General features: G+C 38.9%; 1 protein-coding gene across 1 annotated transcript in view; it reads left to right on the forward strand.

Annotated features, from left to right (window-relative positions):
* Positions 1–512: 512 nt before the first annotated feature.
* Positions 513–18,135, forward strand: part of PLPPR4 (phospholipid phosphatase related 4) — a 42,473-nt gene continuing 24,850 nt past the window's right edge. The window contains exon 1 of the mRNA XM_040471071.1: positions 513–830. Within this exon, the coding sequence (XP_040327005.1) occupies positions 609–830 (222 nt within the window). The 5' untranslated portion in view covers positions 513–608. The remainder of the gene's footprint in view (positions 831–18,135) is intronic.

Consider the following 18,135-nt stretch of genomic DNA (forward strand, 5'->3'; position numbering starts at 1 on the left):
CATCGTTGCAGGGAACCCTCACCATCCCCAGACAGGTGATGGTGTTCATCAGCAGGAAGAGTCGCTATTGCAGGGAGCCAGGGAATCTCCTAAGCAGAGAATCTTCAAAAGGGGTCGTGCCGTCCTTCCTTGATAGCAGCCAGCCTTCAATAAGTTTCCACCACGGCCTACTTTTCAGTATGGGATCCAAGTTTTAATTTCACGCAGGTAGAGGTCTGTGTTGATGCCGTGGGCCAGTGCGCAAGAGCTGGGCTTCTGCTCTCCAGCAATCCTTAAGTAAGCGTTCCTCGAGTGGCCCAGGGGGCTTTCCAGGCGGGTGTGGGTGTCTGAGCTCCTCAGCCTCTCTGCTGCAATATCCAGGGGTGCGTCCCCCCTTTTCCGATTCTTGACGTCAAGCTCTGACAGCGCGAAGCCTCGCAAGGGCGGTGGAGAGCAGAGGGAGGGTGGCAGGGAGGGGAAGCCATTGCAGCAACAGCTTGTGGGAGGGAGCTGGACGTCTCTAGGTGGAGAAAAACCGGGAGCGAGGGCCAGAGTAGGGGAGGAAGGAGACCTGCCGGTTTAGGGAGCCTCTTGCTGCAAAGAGGGGCGGGGAGAGGCGGGGGCGCTGCATGCAACGCGCTGGCTCCAGCGGTGCCCGCGGGGAATGTGACATCAGCGGCGCCGGGCGCTTGCGGCTGGAGAAGGCAGCTCGCCTCGGCTGCGCCGTGCACACCTCGCCCGGGGGAGGACGCGGACTCCGGCAGGCGGCCGGGATGTCGGCGAAGGAGAGGCCAAAGGGCAAAGTGATCAAGGACAGCGTGACCCTCTTGCCCTGCTTCTATTTCGTGGAGGTGAGTTGGTGCAGCGCCTTGGCGTAATGCAGATCTCGCTGGCAGCTCCGGAGCGAATTCGGGTCCTGGACGGTGCTGGAGGCGCGGACACTGTGCCGGGGTGCGCGCCGCTGCCCTAAAATGCCCGACCCTCCCCCTTCCCCTAGGTTTCTCCGGAGCTCCCCCGAGTGTCCCTGTGAGTGTCTGCCAGCCAGGGGTGATTATCACTAGCGGTGTCGCTGCTAGGTGGCCTGCAGGGAAGAGATACCTGTGTGAGTGAATGTGGGGCTAGTTCCCTGGCCCTCCTGTAGCGCCTGTGTGCATAGCGTCCGCGGCCCACAGGGGCCATGATGCCGATATTTTGGGATGTGTGTTTTGCGTCTGCCAAGTACGTATCTAGAACTCTGTGAGCTTTTGCTAAGAATGCAAATGCACACAGCCATGCTCAGAATGTATGAGGTCTGGGGATGTTTATAGAGCATTAGAATCACTGATTGCTTTATTAAAAAACAAACAAACAAACAAACGTTCCCCTGTTATGATTTCTATGGTGCTCACATCTGCTTCTAAAATTGGGTCTGCATCCCTAGGCATCAACCTATCGACCCTTTTCCATGGTTAACAAAAATTACACATATACGTGTATATATGTATTATGTATATACATACGTGTGTATATATATCTGTAGTATTTTTAAAATCATCATCTGATTTTGCATGATTTGTACATGTGCACTTTTTCTGTGCTGAGCAGTATTACAGATAAGCGATTGACATGGAGCTGTAGTGATAATGAACCTCTAACTTACCCAAATGCAGTATTTAAGAAAGGAACAATTTATGGGAGGGTTATAAAGATTGACAAGTACAGTGATTCCATGCACGATGGTCCATTGCATTAGGAAGACATTTTTTAAACAAGAGGTTTATTAAGTCATAGGTAAAAAAAGAGATGCATTGGGTAGGTTTAGGGAAATTAGATGGTTTTAGGCACAAATGTATGTTCTGTAATTGAAGCCTGATTGCATAGAGAATTATAAGACTGTTGCTGAATTAAAAAAATCCTTCATTGGCTGTCTTTTCAGCCAAATATGGAGGTTTAGCACTTCCAAGTACAGACAGTAGACTCTGTATTTGGTGATTGTGAGGCTTATCTATATTGAGGGACAGCCATAGCCTTGAAACTTGGGGGAAGGGACACTGTCAGATTGTTTCTTGTACAGAACAGTATATTTGCAAATTTGTCTTGGGTGTCCTAAATTTTAAAAACAGTTTCAGTTATCAGAAAGATGTATGTGACTTGCATAAGTCTCAGAAAAATGATGGGTGACTCCTTCATGATCCATAGGGGGAAAAAAAAGATATCTTGTTTATTTAAAGTAATTAGTTGAGTCATTTATTTTTGGCCTTTCTCTTTCACAAGGGATTTTGAGGCCATGGTTTAGACAATTTTGTTGAAATATAACAGAGAGTTTTCTCAAGAAAAATGTGGGCAGCAGAGGATTCCATGATGAAAAGGGAAAATAAATAGAAAATGGGATAACTGACTTTAAGCTAAATCATGTCAGGCCACTTGTCGCATTGCTAATCCACTGTGGTTTAAAGCACTTTCATTCACGTCTGGACCCCTTATGTGTTCTAGGAGAAATCAGTTCATTTCTGGGTTCTACCTCCAGGATGGAGCACACCTGAGGTCAGCTACAAGCTGACTACATACGGATTGCGGCTGTATGGCTTCAAGGAAAATACTTCTTTGAAAGAGGATGCAAACCAGAGAATTAAGAATATGCCTTTAAAGAGTCTGTGTGTGCACTAATACATTTGAAATGTGTTTATTGGGACAGCTGGCAATCAGCTGGTAGAGATCTCAGTTGGTAGAGATCACTCTTGATCTCAGGGTCCTGAGTTCAGGCCCCACATTAGGTGCGAAGCCTACTAAAAAACAAACAAACAAAAAACCAAAACCTGAAAATGAAGTTTGTCTCTAGGAACAAGCATCTCACAATTGTTACTTTTTTTCTATGAATGGAAATAGCTCCCAAATCATTACATTCCCTTTGACCTATTCAGATACCCTCTACAAATTCCTTAGCAAGGCAAGCTATAAAACAATTACGTGAAGACTACGCATGGAGTTGGACTGAGCATTAATGACATTACATCTTGGGGGTAACAGATTTCAAAGGGAGAGCCACAAAATTGGATTGCAAATTATCTCCCTGAAACTTCAATGCATGATGAACCACTAAAGAGCCTCTAGAAAATGGGAGAAGACATTAGTACACCAATTATTTAAGGGGTTGACAGGATGCCCTACCAGGCTTCTTTGGAATGACTCATTTTGAAACCAGTGAGAATGAGCTTTATATCTCCTTTGGAGGATGAATAAATAGCACAAATTAATATGTCAGTAAAATGCTCTAGAATAATGACACTTTGTTTTACAACATAGTTTCCCAGGACCTTAGTAATTAAAATAGAAAAGTGAAACATGAGTGAATCTTCCATCACAGATCAGCCCAAAGCACTTATTTCAAGCCTTTCTCTGTTACTTCAGACAAAAATTTAAGCCACCTCTTTGCCAATTTCCAGAGCTGGTTTGGATTCCAGAGCATTCCTGAAATTGACCTGTCTGAATGGAGAGAGTAACTAACTGAGTGCTATTTACAGTTTGTACAAGGATGATGGCAACCATTTACGAAGCACTTAATAGATACTAAGAATAAAGAAAGCTAAATGCTTTACGTGCACCATCTCATTCAATTTTTAAAGGTTCTTATTAAGAAAGATGCCATTATTATGTCTGTTTCAGAGAAGAAGAAACAGAAACTCAGGACATTCAACAACTTGCCAGGGTTTAAAAGCAAGGTCAAAGGTAGAGCTGAGTGTTGATTCAAAACACGTGCTCCTAACCACTGCACCACCTGTCTCTCTCAACATGTTGAAAGAATATTCACATAGGTAAAGTTACGGTCTTTGGTCTCCCACTAGTAAACATCAGAACATGTAGTTTAAAATAACGGCATGTTGATAAAGATGACAGTTTTTCCTGATAACAGACCAGCTTTCCCAGCTCAGGCTGCCTCTAGGTGCAAAGGGTTGATGGACAGTGTATACTCCCCACACTGACTCACTAATTAGTGGCTAGTGTCCCCACAACAGGGGAAAGAGTGGAGACCCTGGCAGACTATGTGCAGAGTGTCAGAGCATGGAGATTATATCCCGTGGGTGCTGGCTTGAGGTGTTCAACCTCTAACATCACCACCAAACTCAATGTTAAGCAAACATTAAATTACTGGAGAGCATTAATTTTTTGTACACCTTTGGTACTGCCAATTGTCTGCTGATAAAGGAGTTTATGGTTGACGGTAACTAAATACATGAATATTACATGATGACTTTAAAAACACATGATGATTTCCAGCAGGATACCTCACTTTATGAACAAGTTTGTTTATTCGGTTTGGCATTGTTCAACTTGAAAGGAACTCTCAAACAAGCACATCCAAAGCCTTATCAGGTTCAACAGAAAAGCAGGTTAAAAGAGAATGTTCCACTGAAGAAAAGGTTTCCTTTACCTTTAAAGTTCCAAAGCACTCTCCAACTGGTGGTTGTATCACTTACGATGACAATTGCAGCCACAGCATACCTAGAATTAATAAAAGGTCTTTCAGGCTTCATCACCCAGTAGTACATGTGATAAAGCTGAGTGTGTGCCTAATGCATTTTCTTTATGCAAGCCATCATAATGTCTGTACGTATGCTCAGACTCACCATTTTGTTCTCATTAGTCATCCTATTTAAAGAAATGGGTTCACATCCATTCAGCATGTAATGGCAACAAATGACAAATACTTCTAAGCCCACAAGGTATATTTCTTAATAAGTAAATGGGAAAGAGATCCTTTTCATTTAAATGTTCTGTTTTATGACATACATTTTTATTATTAATCTAATGTTTATTTTATGGAGATAGAAGAGCTATGTTTAACCAACATGCAAAGATATTTTTATAGGGCTACAGATACACATAGTTTCAAATTCTTGTTCTTTGTACACACACACACACACACACACACACACACACACACACCTACACACATAGTCATGCGCAAACATAGGTGGAATGAAAATATCATCTCTTTCCATTAAGCATAAAGTAATAGTATCTGAAGCCTTACATATTCGAATATTTTAAACATTGCACACTTGAAATTGTATGGATAGTTTTCACTAGTTTGAATGTTGTACTTAACAATGGGTATGTTTCAGGATTTTGTTAATGCAGGCTAATTACTATAGGGCTGGTAACCAGACAATGTGTTCAGGAGTAAAAGCCGTTGTTTCTCAGTGGCTGTCCTACCTGGAGAAGTTCCAAAAGCCTTTGTTTGAGCACAGATACCCTGTATCAGTCAGAACACCATGTGCAGATATTCTCGTGCCCTGACAAAACATTAATCTGATTTTTTTCCCTGCCCACTGGAGAGTGTCCACAGATTCTTAGTTGTAGCAAACCTTAATTCACAAGATTTCTGTTCTAGCTCATGATCTATGTGAAAATTATATAACTCATTTGATCCCCTTGCTGAGAAATATAGCCAGCTTATTTTCTTCTACGTAAACTTTGGCATCCGTAAGAAGTACAGAATCACATTTGTGCATTGCACATACCAAAATAGTAGCTGTAGGTTTCTCCCTTTTCTAGATGGCATGGAGAGAGAGTCTGCTCAAAAAAGTACTGCAAACATTGCCAACAGAGATGAGCTGACAAATCGTTCCTCCTCTTTTAGAGTCACAACGTGCAAAGTCTTTTGATGAGAAACAAGAAGGAAATGGAGAACATAATAGATTCCTAAGTTTTAGAGAGATTAAATGAGGACATTCCCACAAATACCAAGTATTTGGAAATAGGCAGAACCTGCTATTAGGAAAATCTGTGCTATTCCTAAGCACCAATGCCATCCTACTGTGTCTCCATGGCCAAGTCACTCATAATGTTCTTTGCCCTACTTTTCTCTAACAAGAAAAAAAATATTTGGCTTCTACAAACCTCAAAGGAGATTGAAATAATAATAAAACAGAATAATCAACTTCAAACCTCCTTTATGTGACAGACCCTGTCCATATGATACCTTTAATACTGAGAACTACCCTAGGGGTTCCTGGGTGGCTCAGTCGGTTAAGTGTTCGACTTTGGCTCAGGTCATGATCTCATGGTTCCTGGGTTCAGGCCCTGCGTCAGACTGTGTGCTGACAGCTCGGAGCCTAGAGCCTGTTTCTGATTCTGTGTCTCGCTCTCTCTCTGTCCCTCCCCCACTTGTGCTCTCTCTCTCTCTCTCTCTCTCTCTCTCTCTCAAAAATAAATAAACATTTAAAAAAATACTGAGAAGTACCCTAGAAGGTGGTATTAATATTGTATTAAGGTAATACCAAGAAAGTATTATTATCCCTATTTTTAATTTTTTTAAAGTTTATTTATTTTTATAGAGAAAGAAAGAGCGAGTTGGGGAGGGGCAGAGAGAGAGAGAGAGAGAGAGAGAGAGGAAGAGAGACAATCCCAAAAAGGCTGTGTTGTCAGCATAGAGCACAGCACGGGTCTCGAACTCATGAACAGTGAGATCATGACCTGAGCCAAAATCAAGAGTCAGACACCTAACCGACTGAGCCACCCAGGCACCCCTGTTATCCCTATTTTTCAAATCAGCAAACTATAGCTCAGAGAGCTAAATATTTCTGGAGACACACAGCAGTGAAGTGAAGCAGCCAGGATTTGAGTGCTGGTCCATCTCACTCTCACATTGCCATCACACCGCCCTCTCTCACGCCTGCTCTCATGATAAGGCTGAATGTGAAAATGCAATGGGATGGGGATACTGGGCTCTGTGATGCCTGGGCTAGCTTCATGGTGTCTGAAGGCAGGTACTTGGAAGATGTCTGGTTGGGGTTCCCTTTGAGTTGTAGAATAAAGTTGTTCTCTTTATTCATCTGCTACACTTGGCTCCGTTAGTGCTATCTCCTTCTCATAGTAAGTTATTTCATCCAGACATGGAGGTGTAGATGACACAGTGTCTGTCCACCTATAAAGGTGCTTCCTTTGGGAAGGCACAGAGGACATCCATGAGTCTCCTGTGGAGACCGTACAAGCAGCTGTGGATGGAGTGACAGGGAGGAGTTGGAACTGAAATAAAGCTTAGAAAAGGAGAGTATGCAGTTCTTTGAAAGAAGGGATCCCCAAAAGAGAACAGAAACAGAGAGAGGCCAGGCCAAGGGGAATTAGGAGAAAATATAGACGGTAGGAGTGAAGTGCACGTGAGGGTAATGGAGATCCAATCTGTGAGCAAATCATGGAGACAACCTTTAGGCATTTAGGTTGTCTAAACTGGCTTGTTAATAAAAACCATTTAAGGCACAGTTGTTACTACTTATGTTGGGAATGTATTACAAATATTATGCACAGCACAGGCTTTTTTTCAGGCAACCTCTCTTTAAAAAACAAAGTTAAAGCAATGTTGTATTACAGAATTAAGTCTAATAATCATGCACTCCAAGAACATCTGGTTTGATTCCTCTATGACAGAGGAGAAAATTGTGGCTTGAAAAGGTTAACTGAGTTACCTAAAGACACGCTTTGGTTAATGTAAGGTCAGGAATAGAACGTGAGTCTCCTGACTCCTGTTCTAGTGCTCAGTCCTAATTATTACTATTTCTAGAATTCCTCATATTAGAAAATTTCCCCCTGGATTATAACACTTAAAATACAGGTCATTCTAATTCTGCATGTGAGCAAATTGTGCTAGCTGTTTGAAAGTTGTACCTAAATACCTAGGGCACACATTTCATGATACTGCATTGCAATAATCAATATGTTAAAGCCATTATGGATGATGGATCTTCTGCTTTTTCAAATTGTTAGCCTCTTTGAGAAGCACGTTTATAGCTAGAGGCATCTAGGTGGCTCAGTTGGTTAAACATCCAACTCTTGGTTTTAGCTCAGGTGATGATCTCACAGTCCACGGGATCAAGCCCAGAATTGGGTTCAGTGCTGATGGTGTGAAGCCTGCTTGGGAGTCTCTCTCTTCCTCTTTCTCTCTTTCTGCCCCTCCTCCACTCATGCTGTCTGTCTCTCTCAAAACAAATAAAACTTAAAAGAAAAGAATACGGACATTTAAGAAAAATAAAAGCATGGTTACAGCTATAGATCATAAGATTGGAAGTGATATTTTTCCTTCTCATTGCCTAACTCCCCACTAATAATTTCACAATTACTTGCTTTACATGAGGTCTCTGACAGACAGAAAAGGAAAGAGGATACATTGAAGAGTAAGAACATAATCTATATCATCAATAAGAAAGTAACTTTGAATTTTCTATTATAGCGTAATGTAATTTTTCACATATATTGTCTCATTTGATCCTTTAAATCCAACTGAGGAGTAGATATTAACTCTGTTCTACAAATTAAGTAACTGAGACTCAAGAAGGTCCAAGAATGTGCCTGAAACCCAAGTAGTCCTATTCTCCTACGCTGGCCACAAGAAAAGAAAAGAAAGTTTGTATTTAAAGTGTGAAATGTCTGGGGTGCCTGGGTGGCTCAGTCGGTTAAGTGTCTGACTTCAGATCAGGTCACAATATCACGGTTCATGAGTTTGAGTCCTGCCTCGGACTGTGTGCTGACAACTCAGAGCCTGGAGCCTGCTTGAGATTCTGTGTCTCCCTCTCTCTGTCCCTTACCTGCTCATGCTGTCTCTCTCTTGCTCTCTCTCTCTCTCTCTCTCGCTCTGTCTCTCAAAAATAAACATTGGAAAAACATAAAGTGTGAAATGTCTAATTATGAGCATCTTAGCTTTCTATGGTTTCTTCTAGAATTAACTAGCCGAGAAATGTATTTCCAGGTAACCATGCAATGGAATAATCTCCTCATGGTCATGGGTTTTGGAATGTGGAAGCCAAGGATAAAGATGCTAATTTTGACATTAAGGTGGAGGTGGAGGTGTTTTTCCTGATCAGTAATTAGATACTGAATCAATTGCCCTATAGGTCCATTACTCTTTCGTTGTTTTTAAATCACAAAGCATTTATGTTAATTAACATAAAGGGGAATAATTGCTTTCTTATTTGCTGTAACAAGATGGCTTCTGTACATTTTTCTAGAACTGACATTAGACCCCTTAGGTATAGAATAAAGCGAAGAAGAAATCTAGGTAATTAAAATCAGTGTATTTTAAGGAAAAGGTAAATGAGGTATCAGTTCATTTAATAGAGTATTGTTTGGGAGTGGGAATAACAGAACTATGTGTGAATATGTTGTCTATGATATAATGTCCTCACCAAAAGCCTGGGCTGTTCAATTGCCTTAGCAGTAAAACTGCCATTTTATAAAGTCTTAATCATGCTTCAGAAACCAGGTCCACATACACAGAATCCAAAGAGACCGATCTTAGAACAACTACTCTCCAAAAAGGGGAGCTACAATGAAATACCAGGGTGTAATCTGTTTGTGCCTTCATGACATTTATTCATTTAATAAATATTTATTGATTGCTTGTTATGTGCCTTTTAGTTAAATTAGGGGAAATAATATGGAACCATTATTGGCATACTTCCTAGGCCATAGTAGAATTTCAATAAATTTTCACTTAATAGATGGAATAAAACAGCATTAATATGAACATAAATTCATCTTTAACTTTCTCTTTCCTGCTAGGGGAGACATTTTTATTTGTAAGTGCTTTTATTTATAAGTAAGTGCTGATGAATGTCGCATCAAATATGTTGCCCTGTCTCATGGATTATTGAACAGGGAAGGATTAAATCAGTCTCCAAGGTCTATGAGTCCTCATTTCTTAATTATACTCATTTTGTGATCTAAGGCATACCTATGGATTTTTTAAGATTTGAGACTTCAAGGAGAGGTGATATTTAAACAAAGAATTCATTGTTTTAATTTTCAGAGAAAACACTTTTAGTTACATAAGGTACCCATGCTAGCAAAGATTGGGCCAGTAATTCACTTCCTCCAAGCCTCAGTTTCCACCTTTGTAAAATGGTGAAAATACTGTGGACATGTTAGTTTTTGTGACTGTTTGGTTATGTACAAATTATATAATATGGCTAACAATTTCTAATGGAAATGCAATGCCTAGTAAATGAGCTTTCTCTTTCCCATTTGCCAACACCTATCAACTCATCATCTTATCTAAAGTAAACTTTCTATGTGGCTTCAGAGATTACTAGATTCCTTGGAAGGAGTTTATTTTTCTGATTTTTCATACCACATATTTTGGTATATTTTATAATGTGCATACAGTAATAATTTGTTTCAATGCATAAATACATAAAACATGTGCTTATTGGATTGCACACTCATTTTTATTGATAGAGGCACACACACACGCACGTAACACATACACACACAAAATGGAAAGCATTTGCTTTGATTACCCTTACTTAACCTTGTCAGTGGAAGAAAATTCACATTTACTGAACAACTTCTATATACTAGTTTAACACTCTATTGCAAGTCCTTTCTCTAAGGATGTTGGTCAGTCCACACTCTCTGAGACCCTGCCATTCTTGACTTTTCGGAATTCTATGGTACCATATGTGAACTCAGCAGCAGCAGCAGCTATCAGGTGCAAATTATACATCTTCCCATGTTTCAATTAGGCCATCTATGAAATTTAAAAAAATCATGTCCTACAAGAAAAGATGAATCAAAGGATAATCCAATCTTTGGAAATAAGTGACCTCATTTAGACTATTAGGGTGAAATTCACTGGAATTTTTATTGAGACAGTTGGGTATGCCTTAAAGTATTAATAAGTGTTTTTGTCTCCTGTACAATGATCCAGAGACACTTGCATTGTAGCAACTGAGATTTGCATGCTTCAAATATAAAGAGCTTCCAACTGTAAAGATTTGGGGTTCTCAGGAAAACATAGAAAGATAAGTAGTTACCTATTGGGTAATGTATACTAGAGAGACAAACACTTGAAGCTTTTCCACCCTAGGTTCTCATTAGGTATCTAGCCTCCAGTTGAAGTTCATACATGTAGGAAAAAAATTTATTCACTGATGCTAGATTCAATGATGTTTAAGTCTCATGGACAATATTGGTTCTAGTGACACTTTAGATAGTTAAACCAGGAGATAATTAAGATAATTTTTTTTCATTTTTTTTAACTCCACCATCTAGAGCAATAGAAATAGCAAGGAGCAGATAATAGGCTCTTAATAAATTTGTGCTGTATTAATGTTACATTCTCAAGAAGTCTGTCAACTTAATTAATGGAGATAGAGAAATAGAGACTGTATGGAGCCTCAGCTTTGATCTTAGCCTTGGCTTCAGGCTTCTCTGGCTGATTTGGAAGGCTAATGGTCCTTTTAGGCTAGTTCGAAACAGGGAAGAAATTGCTAAAACTTCATTGCTCAAATATGTGTTCCAACATGTCTAAGAAGGACCCAGGGCAGCACCTCCCAGAAGATGCCCACTCTGTGGGGCTATAAGACTACAGAATGCTCATTCCAAAACCCCCCAGCCCACCTGACTCAACAGGCTGTGTCCCTTCCTCCACCACCACCCTTTCACTTTAAGATTGCAGAGGTCAACACAGCAGAGGAGAGGAAAGATGGGTAATAGGAGATGACCCCAACAAGCACAAATACCTTAGTGAGCTGTGCTGCAGTCTCACATTCTTTTCTGTGTTGTTTCTTCATTTTCCGGGCCACATGAAAAATCATAGTAAGGACAGCAATTTCTAATCTAAGCAGAGGCTGTTAAGCATAACAGAGGGGCAGAGACTGAGTTTGGGCAGTGAGGCAACAGCATGATAGGGCTGCTTAGCTACACATCCCAGATGGCTGGGTTGCCATAATCAGAGGCTGCTCAAATCTTGGCATATGAGTAGGGTTAAACAAATCTCTAATGGATGGCTACTTCTCAAAATGGGTGGGGAGGTTGCTTAAAAATGTCATTAGCCACAACACTGCTTCAAGATCCCTCCAGCTCAGAGACATTTCCATCCTCCTGGGCCACCTTCAAAAGATCTGTGCATGGTTATCAGGTGAAACTCTATAAGTCTGCAAAAGGGCACACAAACATGTACATACACACACACACACACACACAAATGATCTCATTTGCTTTTTGACTTTTGGTGCAAACCACTTACCTTCCTAGGTTTTCGTGTTGGTCAAGCAATTCAGCAGTAATTAGATTAATTCATTTCCAAGTTTAGTAATAAAATGTGCCTCTTTGTCAGATGTACTTGTATCCCATGTTACAGTGTATTTGACTTTCGATGCATCTAAAAAGAAGCACATGATACAATTACATTTAATTTAATCACAGCCTTAGAATGTTGGAAGATAAAACTTATCAGTGTTCTGTCTCACATTAACAAAACACCTTCAGTATTTCTTTTAAATTCATTGGTGTCTTTCACAGGTACATTAAAGTAAATAAAATCTTTAGCAGCTTTGGAAAATCTTTAATCTTGAAGGTTGACTCATAATGTGCAACTAAGTATGCATCTAAGTATGTAAGAGACAAGCTTGAAGGAGAGAGAGTCTCATGAGACATTGTTAAGTTCGAATCTAAAAAAATAGATTGGAAATCCCTTTGCTGGATAATTGATACATCAAATAAAACATATCAAACACATAGTATACAGTCAATAAATGTTTGTTAAATACATCAAATAATTATTACATAATAGAAAATATAAACTTTTATAATGCTTAAAAAATGGTTTAATGATAAATTGATACCTCAATTTAGTAAGCAACTAAAAATTTTTTTCAAAATACTGATATCTCTAATTCAATAATGTCTATGTATATAACATAAAATTGTATGTCAGTAAAATTATATGTCAATTTAGATCTCAAAATCAGAATTTTGGTTTTATTATTCCATATCTCAAATGTGTCATTTTTAGTTACATTTCATTTCCCTGACATTATTGCATGACAATATTTATATATTTTTCTTTTACCCTGTGTTGTTTCATATTAGGAAGTATTTATTGGACCCTAAATGTACTATGTACTTCCTTTGTAAGACTGTTCAGGTGAAAATAGGTATGCTTTTCTACATGAATAAAATAAGTAATAGTAAAAATGTAATTTAATGTAAGTATATTAAGATTTTAATTTTTCAGGGAGACATCAAAAAAATACATGCACAATTCCCAGCAGAAATTGTAAGGTGGTATCCATAGTATATAAAGATAAGATGTACTTTATATTAATGTATTTTTTTTTTTGATTTCTAAACATCTTTGTGAAGGCAAAGGTCAGAGGTGGTAGTTTTAGCAAAAGGCAGTGGGTATAATTAGGTTGCAAACATGAACTAAAGTGCTATGTTTCTTGAGTTTATAATCTAGCTAAACAGCTGTATAATCTTGCACAAGTCTTGTAATCTGTGCCTCAGTTCTCTCATCTGTATGGTGGGCTCAGTAATAGTGCCTAACAGGTTTTGTGAAGATTGCATGAGTTCAGAAATTTAAACTACTTTAAATGGTACCTGGAAAATATTAGTAGCATTAAATTGCTACTTGTATCCATATTTCTAAAAGTCAGGTATATGTTCTAAGGGAAAAGAAATTACAACTGTAGAAAGATTTAAAAGCAATTACTTTTAACAATTGAAATACAGGTCTCCAGCCTCAGGTCTTAGTCTAATTTGGTTTAAAAGACAAAATGCTTTCCAAGACAATGCACATACTTCACTGTCTAATTATGTAAGGGGAACAAATCTTCAAAACCTAAGGTTAAAATCGGTGATTACAAAGCTTACTGCCCCAAGCCTAATGCTGAATCAATATTCAGGTAATGAAACAGACATGTATTATTATTTTAAACTTTACTACTTGATCACTGAATGATTGTAATTAGTACTTTTAGAGCTATAAAGATGTAATTTATATTTGGATATAAAGACATAAGACAGAGTTTTCCCATTAAACCTAACATATATATTGGGTCTCGTTGCTCTTCCCTATTAACTGCGGTTGCTAGTTGAAGGACTTAGTTTAATTTTCTTGTGCTCTTTAATATTTAAAAAAAAAATCATTAGAATGCTAGAAATTTGCAGTAGGAGCATGTTTGTGGTAGAGGTAGGCAAGGATCTTTTAACATGGGGATTTTTCTTTTATTGTATTAGCCGCATGACAAGATCTATGTAAACACTAACATCTCTTTCAAACCACCTATACATGTATGTATTTATTCTACATTGAGGCTACTGAATATGTCCTTTGCTATGCTAGGCCCTGGGGATAAAGAAGTGAGTAAGAACATTTCTCTGTTCTCAAGGGTCTTATCATTGAATAAAAGAGAAAAGTGAAGGAACAACTGCTATCCCATAAGATAATCACTGTGACAGAAGCAGTTAGCAAAAGCGATCCAAAGGAAACATTAAAGACAGGAAAGCATCTGGAGCTTTAAAGGTGCCCAATTCCTAGAATTTTATACTAGAAGTTACTTACAAGGGAAAACAAAAGTGAAGATAAAAGCACGCAACATCCAAGATACAGTTAAAGGTTCTTAAGATACTGCCAAAAAAAAATTAAAATTATATCAGAGAAACTGCACAGGGAAGAACATTTAAGACCCTGGAATATCATATGATTAAGAGCGTGATTTGAAAAGTGCCTCCCACCTTTCACTCTTGGTGCCATTTAAACCCCTTGTACACATGGCCATCTCTGGCCTCTGTCCTTAAGTGGCATTTCCACTGAAGCCTGGGGCTATTCTTTCCTGAAAAGCACTAGACTAATGCCAGATGGTGACATGTGCCAGGATGGCAGCAGGGTGTAGTGGGGTGTGTGCATCTAGGAATTTCACAGATTAGGTTCCCCACTCTGGCTTTGTACTTAGAAGCCAGGCATGCTGTTTAACTTATCCAGGGCGGGGTCTTTTCTTAAAACTTACCTTAAAATTCTCAAAGAGGTTATGAGTATTAAGTTAGATAATTTATGGGTAATTGCCTAAATAAAAACCCAAGAAATGTTCTTGTCTTCTTAGATATGTGTTGCTACTCCATAAATTCTATTTTTAGTGACTGAAAGCGAACTGAGTTCTAGAAAGGATGAGTAGTAGATTTGAGCCTAAGAGGCAATTTTCGTGTTTGAGTGGTAAAGAAACTGGTAGAGAAACTGTTTAAGAGGTAAGGGTTAAGAACTGGGTGACTTTTTTTTCAAAAGGCACCTATTTCCTGCAACACCCTCCTCCCGTTTGCCAATGGCAGCCATGGTAGCAATGTTGAGCGGGAAAGCAATTTGTGACGCATTAGCAAAGAAGTTGTATATATAGCATGTTTCCTGGACTTAGGCACCTGGGAAGGAATGTGGGTACTCCCATTACCAGCTTTGTGACCCCTGGACAGTTTATGTAACCTACTCTGTCTCAGTTTTCTCATCTGTAAATTAGGAATACCAATAGATATTTTACAAGGTGTGGACTGTATGGAAACTATCTATAAAAGAACTATAAGAGAACTTAGCACAATATCTGGCACCTACATCCTCAACATATATGCTATGTGATTGTTAATAAATTGGCCATGCTTCGTGTTTATTTAATACTAATGTCCTGATTTCTTTTGATTAAATTCAGCGAACATTTACTGGACACCTAAAACACTGAAAGCACCATGTGAATACAGAGATCTCACTTTTAAGTACCTAATCTTAAAATTAGGGCTGGTAATATACAAGCATTGTAATTCAAGGCAGACACACAGGTCCTAAAATGAACTAGATATGGAGTACATAAGTCAGAGTCTTCAGTTCTGAATGAAGAGCATGGAGACATTTATGAGGAAGGTCATCTCGACCTTTATGAGGAAAATTTTTATGGGACACAAACGTGAAATGTAAGATAAAGCAGAGACCGGAACATGTCCTTTGAGATAAAAGTGTAATGAAAAACAAAGGTTTTTCGTGGGCTGGGAGAGTGAAGAGTAGGTATGGAGCAAAATTAAACAAGAAAGCAGATTAGGCTATAAGATAAAAGGTCATAAGTGCCATTCTAAAAAAAATTTGCACTTTATTCTATTATTAGTGGGACACTCTTAAAGGCATGATCAGACATGAACTCTAGAAAATCAGCCTAGAAGCATTGTGCAGGATGAAATGAATCGTGCAGGATGAAATGAATCGTGCAGAGAACAGAGGCAGAAGACATAATACTTTATAGAGGGTAGTGACCATGTAAAAGAAATGGTTGGAATGTTTCTGAAATCATGCCAGGATGTAGAGAGTTCTAGAACGAGATGGCAATGTAAACAGACCCTCACTTCACTGAGAACAGAAGAGATCCAGAGAGGTTAAGTGACTTGCCCCAAATCCCAGAAGCTAGTGGAATAAATGCGGAGAGGCTGGCTTCTCCTGTGGTGAGACTGGCCTTGGTTTCCCTCTGTCACGCTGCCCTGTTTGAATTTGTACCTATGCATGCCATTTAAGCCACAGCCATTTTATCTGTGAAAACTAGCTTAGATACCTAGACCTTGAATGACACTGTAGACTCCTTCTTGACCTATTCCTTCCTTTAACAACACTATGTGTTAGTGTGTTTTTTCATAATTCATGTTTTGGAGATTCATTGTAGTTCATCTGAATATGCTACAATTAAGATAGTTTTATAAGCTATGAAGTCCTATACTATATTATAGTATATATTATTAGTTATTGTTGTCAGTATTTGAAGGAGACATTTATCTGTATTAACCTACAAGGCAAAAATTACTAAGGAATATCATTATACATATATATATATATATATATACACATATATATACATGTATATACATATATATATGTATACATATACTGTAGGAAGTGAAAAATTCCACTATCACCATGTTGACCTATGACAACCTCCTTTGTGGCACAAGCTTTAGTAAACTTCCTTTGATCTGCTAGTATTTCTTCAGTTTTAACTTGATTTCAATATATTTATTAATGTTTTAATTTTCACATTTTATATGATTTTGAGATACTTTACCAGAATTGGTTCCCAGCCTCCCACTTAAAATTTGTTATTCACACAAGAAAATGTTTCTTTTCTTGTGGATTATGTCCTGCATATGAGTGGTAGGAATATACACAATACATTCTTTCATATTAAAACCAAAGTAATTTAGCGCTGAAATTTCTTGTGCAAGTGTTCAAAAGTGAGTGTGATGTTTAAAGCATCATGTATCAATGACATGCACCTTTCTACCTGCAGCCTTGGTCTAGATTGGCATCTTATTCTTTTCTGACAGCTACATTTTGATAACTAAGAGGGATCTCAACTGTCATATTCCCCAAACAGAACTTTATCTTTCTCCTACTTAAGCTTCTTCCACCTTTCCCTCTTCTAGTAAATGATGCTACTGACCCAATTGCTCAAACCTTGAATCCTTGAAATCGGCCTTTATTGTTTTTTCTTCAGTGACCAGACCATCAACAACTCTTGTGTGTCTCCAGAATCATATCCGGATCTGGCAACTTCTGTGTATCTCCACCACTACACCTGAGTAAATGTGCCATCGTTTCTTGCCTGGGTTACTGCAAGTGCCACACGTCCACTAGCATAGGGAAGCTTCATGAGTGCAGGGAGTTTTCTGTTTTGTTGACTGCTATTTTCCTTACAGTCAGAGCAGTGTCTAGCAGGTACTAGGTATTCAGTAAGTATTTGCTGAGTTTTGGTGAGCCTTCTAAATTTCACCCTGCTTCTACTTTTGACCCACCTCAATCCATCCTCAACCCAATAGCCAGAGTGATGTTCGTAAAATAATATTTTAAGGCATATTACACCTTTGCTTAAATTCTCTAAAGCATTTCCAAATGTACTTTGGATAAAGTAAGTATTAACTCTACCCACAGCCTTCAATTCTCTGCAGAGTGTGGCCCCAAATGCACCTCTCTGACTTCTTATATCACTTTTCCCTGTTGACTCTGCTTTTACCTGGTTTTTATACGATTAGTTCTTTCTTGCCCCGTCAAGCCTCTGCTTAAATGGCACCTACATAGGTAGATCTTCTCTGATCTAAAATAGCAATCCAGGCACTGAGTTACCACAGCCTTCTCTTTCATCTTCTTTATAGTATATGTTCTTTCTCATATTGTAATTTTTAAATTCTTATCTTCCTTCCTCAGCTAGAATGAAATCTCCATCAGAACAAGGACTTTGGGGGTGCCTGGGTGGCTCTGTCGTTAAGTGTCAGATTTTGGCTCAGGTCATGATCTCGCAATTCGTGAGTTCAAACCCTGCATCCAGCTCTGTGCTGACAGCTCAGAGCCTGGAGTCTGCTACAGATTCTGTGTCTCCCTCTCTC

Source organism: Herpailurus yagouaroundi, unplaced genomic scaffold (genome assembly GCF_014898765.1).
Source record: "Herpailurus yagouaroundi ecotype Mexico unplaced genomic scaffold, PumYag 77, whole genome shotgun sequence".
Taxonomy (NCBI): domain Eukaryota; kingdom Metazoa; phylum Chordata; class Mammalia; order Carnivora; family Felidae; genus Herpailurus; species Herpailurus yagouaroundi.